The 3,014-nt window shown below is 62.0% G+C and overlaps 1 protein-coding gene across 1 annotated transcript in view; it reads right to left on the bottom strand.

The window, feature by feature from the left end:
- SORCS2 (sortilin related VPS10 domain containing receptor 2) overlaps nucleotides 1–3,014 on the bottom strand; it is a 145,861-nt gene that overhangs the window by 10,962 nt on the left and 131,885 nt on the right. The window contains exons 17-19 of the mRNA XM_015561558.1: nucleotides 2,570–2,703; nucleotides 1,880–1,999; nucleotides 961–1,018 (exon numbers count right to left, since the gene is read on the bottom strand). Coding sequence (XP_015417044.1) covers nucleotides 961–1,018; nucleotides 1,880–1,999; nucleotides 2,570–2,703 — 312 coding nt within the window. The remainder of the gene's footprint in view (nucleotides 1–960; nucleotides 1,019–1,879; nucleotides 2,000–2,569; nucleotides 2,704–3,014) is intronic.

Below are 3,014 nucleotides of genomic sequence, written 5' to 3'. Positions count from 1 at the left end.
CCAGAGGAGCCCCGCAAACTCAGAGGAGCCCCACAAACCCAGAGGAGCCCCGCAAACCCAGACGAGCCCCGCAAACCCAGATGAGCCCCGCAAACCCAGCCGAGCCCCCAAACCCAGCCGAGCCCCCAAACCCAGAGGAGCCCCCAAACCCAGAGGAGCCGGACAGAATCCCCGTGTGCCTAGTCTCCCTACTTCCTGTCTGATGTGCTGCCGTGAGCATATGTCACGTGTGTAATCAGGACAGTGGGCGGCCCCCCGTGAATTAAACAGCAGGACACACGGGTTAGCAGCTGCCACCCTGGGGAGCAGGAGTTCGGGGATATTTACATTCTTGGTATTTTTACGTTTCTCAAGTGTTCTGTAATGAGCATAGATTATTGTTAAATCAGGAGGAAATGTAACGCTTGTACTAAAGACAGAAAGATAAACATTAGGCGACTGGGAGGACATTTACATACATATTTGGGGGGGGAGGGGGACACCCTGTATCTCTCAATCTCGATCTCTGTCTCTCTCTGTCTCTCTCTGTCTCTCTCTCTCTCTCTCTCTGTCTCTATCTCTGTCTCTATCTCCATCTCTATCTCTCTGTGTCTCTCTCTCTCCATCTCCATCTCCCTCTCATCTGTTTATAGGATGTACCTTTGGTTGTGGGATTGTAAGTCATAGTTTGCTTTGAACTTTCTCTTCCCTTCAGCTTCCAGAGTCACTAAATCAATAACTGAGGCTGAACGCCCTGCGGCGAGTGAGCCGGGCCGCGCCGGCACCGACATCAGAAACGCGCCTCCGCTGCCCGCATTCCCCGCTTCTCTCTCATTTGGCTGCTTGGCTTTCCCTCTGGACGGGCCTGGCCAATGGGGAGTTGTCACAAGGACATAGGAGCCAGTTTTAATGGGTTCCCACTGGCAAATTTGAGACAATTTGCTATATAAAAAAAGAATAATGATTAAAAGTGCTTATCGCCGGGTTCTGCGACGGGTCCACGCCGCCCTGGCACAGGTTGGCCACGACCTTCCGGTACCTGCGGTCAGAGGGCGGGTGAGGTCTGTAGACAGGGACGCAGGGACCAGCTTGTCACCGGGTGGTTCTTGGCTACAACCTCCATTCACCATCAGGCCCCTCCTGCCTCCACCTGCCTGTGACCTCTGCGCCCTTTAGAGGGGGAAACTGAGGCCCGAGGAGGGTGAGCACCCAATGGTCACAATGCGATGTTTGGGCCCGAGCGGCAGGCTCACGGCCTCTACGCACAGACAGTGCCGATGCCGCCAACCCTCCAACCGCCACAGCCGCCTCCGGCCGAGGAGGAGCAGCCATGCGCATCCCCGCCGGGCACCTGGCCCTCACCCACAGCTGGCGTCCGTCACCCCACAGCCGAGGGACACCGCCTCTGTGTGGTGAGCTCACAGCCGGGGTGATGGCAGCACCCGGACCTGTGCCGTGACAGGTAAGCTCGTGCCCACGCAGGTGGTCAGGGAAGGCTTCCCGGAGGAGGTGCCATTCAAGCTGAGACCTAAAGGCACCGAGAGCGCCTCCTGCTCCGCTCGGAGCTGCCTCACTTGCGCAGGTAAATGGGGAGGTCCTGGCACCACAGGGGCTCGGAGACCAGGAGGGGGTGTTCCCTCCCTTGGGCTCGGCCCCTGCAGCAGCGTGAGCTGCGGGCACCTCGGACCTTCTCTCCTGTCATCTTTGTTCAGAGCCAGCTCAGCGCACGCTACTCCCTGGTGCCGGCCCATGTGGGCTCCGACGAGGAGCTCCAGCACCGGACATCTCAGCCCCGACTTCTCTTTCCGACTCCACACGGGGCTGTGGGCGCCGGGCAGGAAGGCAGCTGGGGCTCCCCCGGTTCTGCCCGGAGCCGGACCAGGAGGCCGCATGCACTCACCCGAGGCTGCTGGTGTAGGTCTGGCCTTGGACACAGTCGTCAGGGGGCGCCAGGGGGTTGAACCAGAAGTTGGCAAAGCACTTGTTGGTGTCAGAGAGGGAGCGCTCAAAGCCATAGTCGCTGGAGGAAGAAAGAACTTCCATCAGGAGGTGGGGGGGGGGGGTGTAGTCACAGAGGTGCATCCACAGGGCCCTGCACCAGCAGGGAGACCGGCCTGAACGCCTCTAACAGCTCCAGGTGAGAGGGGATGCCAAGGGGATTCTGGGAACTCACAGGAGGGCACTGAGCCCAGCCTGGGTGTCCTGGAGGGCTGCCTGGAGGTGGTGTGCTGAACCTCTTAGGAAGAGCAGGAGACAGCCAGGGGATGAGAGGTGAGGGGCTCTGCAGGGGGCACCAACCCCCCCAACACTGGTGCAGGGGGATACAGGAGGCGGCGGCTGGAGTGTGAGGGACAGGATGGCAGGGGTGAGGATGGCTGGAAGGCCGGCGGGTGGGCAGAGGCCTCGTGAGCTGGGTTCCGGAACCCGGACATTGTCCTGGGGGCAGTGGGCACCACCGGAGAGGGGAGCAGGGCAGAGGGTGCAGCAGGTCCTGGCTCCTCCCCCGCAGAAGGCTGCCTGCAGTGGCTCCACACCCCGGCTGGACGTCCCTACCCCTTCCTGGCTGCGGGCGGCCGGGCAGAACCCTCACCAGAGGAAGTCGGAGTCCTGGCAGGGGCACACTCGGGCCGTGAGCGCCGACGTGAAGTTCCTCCCGTTGACGCACCACGACATGGCCTTCCTCCTCCGGAAGCTCCTGCGCTGGCCCATGAGGCAGCCGTCGCCCTGCAGCGGCAGCGTGGGGCGGGGTTGGATCCCTTTCACAGGTGGGGAAACTGAGGCCCGGGAGGGAAGGGGCGTGTCTGAAGGCGAGCCGGGCAGCCTCCCCGCCCGCCCACGGCACATGTGACAGAGGTAAGCTCAGAGCCCAGAGCCAGCAGTCAGGGCAGGCTTCCCGGAGGAAGTGCCATTCAAGCTGGAGGGGACACGGGGCTGCTGGAAACAGGCGGGGCCCCGTTAAGTTCCTCAGGCCCCAGGGGTGCAGACCCTGTGCGGGCGCTGGAGCCAGCCAGGGCCTGGAGGGCTCATGTGGACAC

Source organism: Myotis davidii, unplaced genomic scaffold (assembly GCF_000327345.1).
Source record: "Myotis davidii unplaced genomic scaffold, ASM32734v1 scaffold937, whole genome shotgun sequence".
Lineage (NCBI taxonomy): Eukaryota > Metazoa > Chordata > Mammalia > Chiroptera > Vespertilionidae > Myotis > Myotis davidii.
Note: the sequence above shows the minus strand (reverse complement) of the source record. Positions and strands in the feature narration are given on the sequence as shown.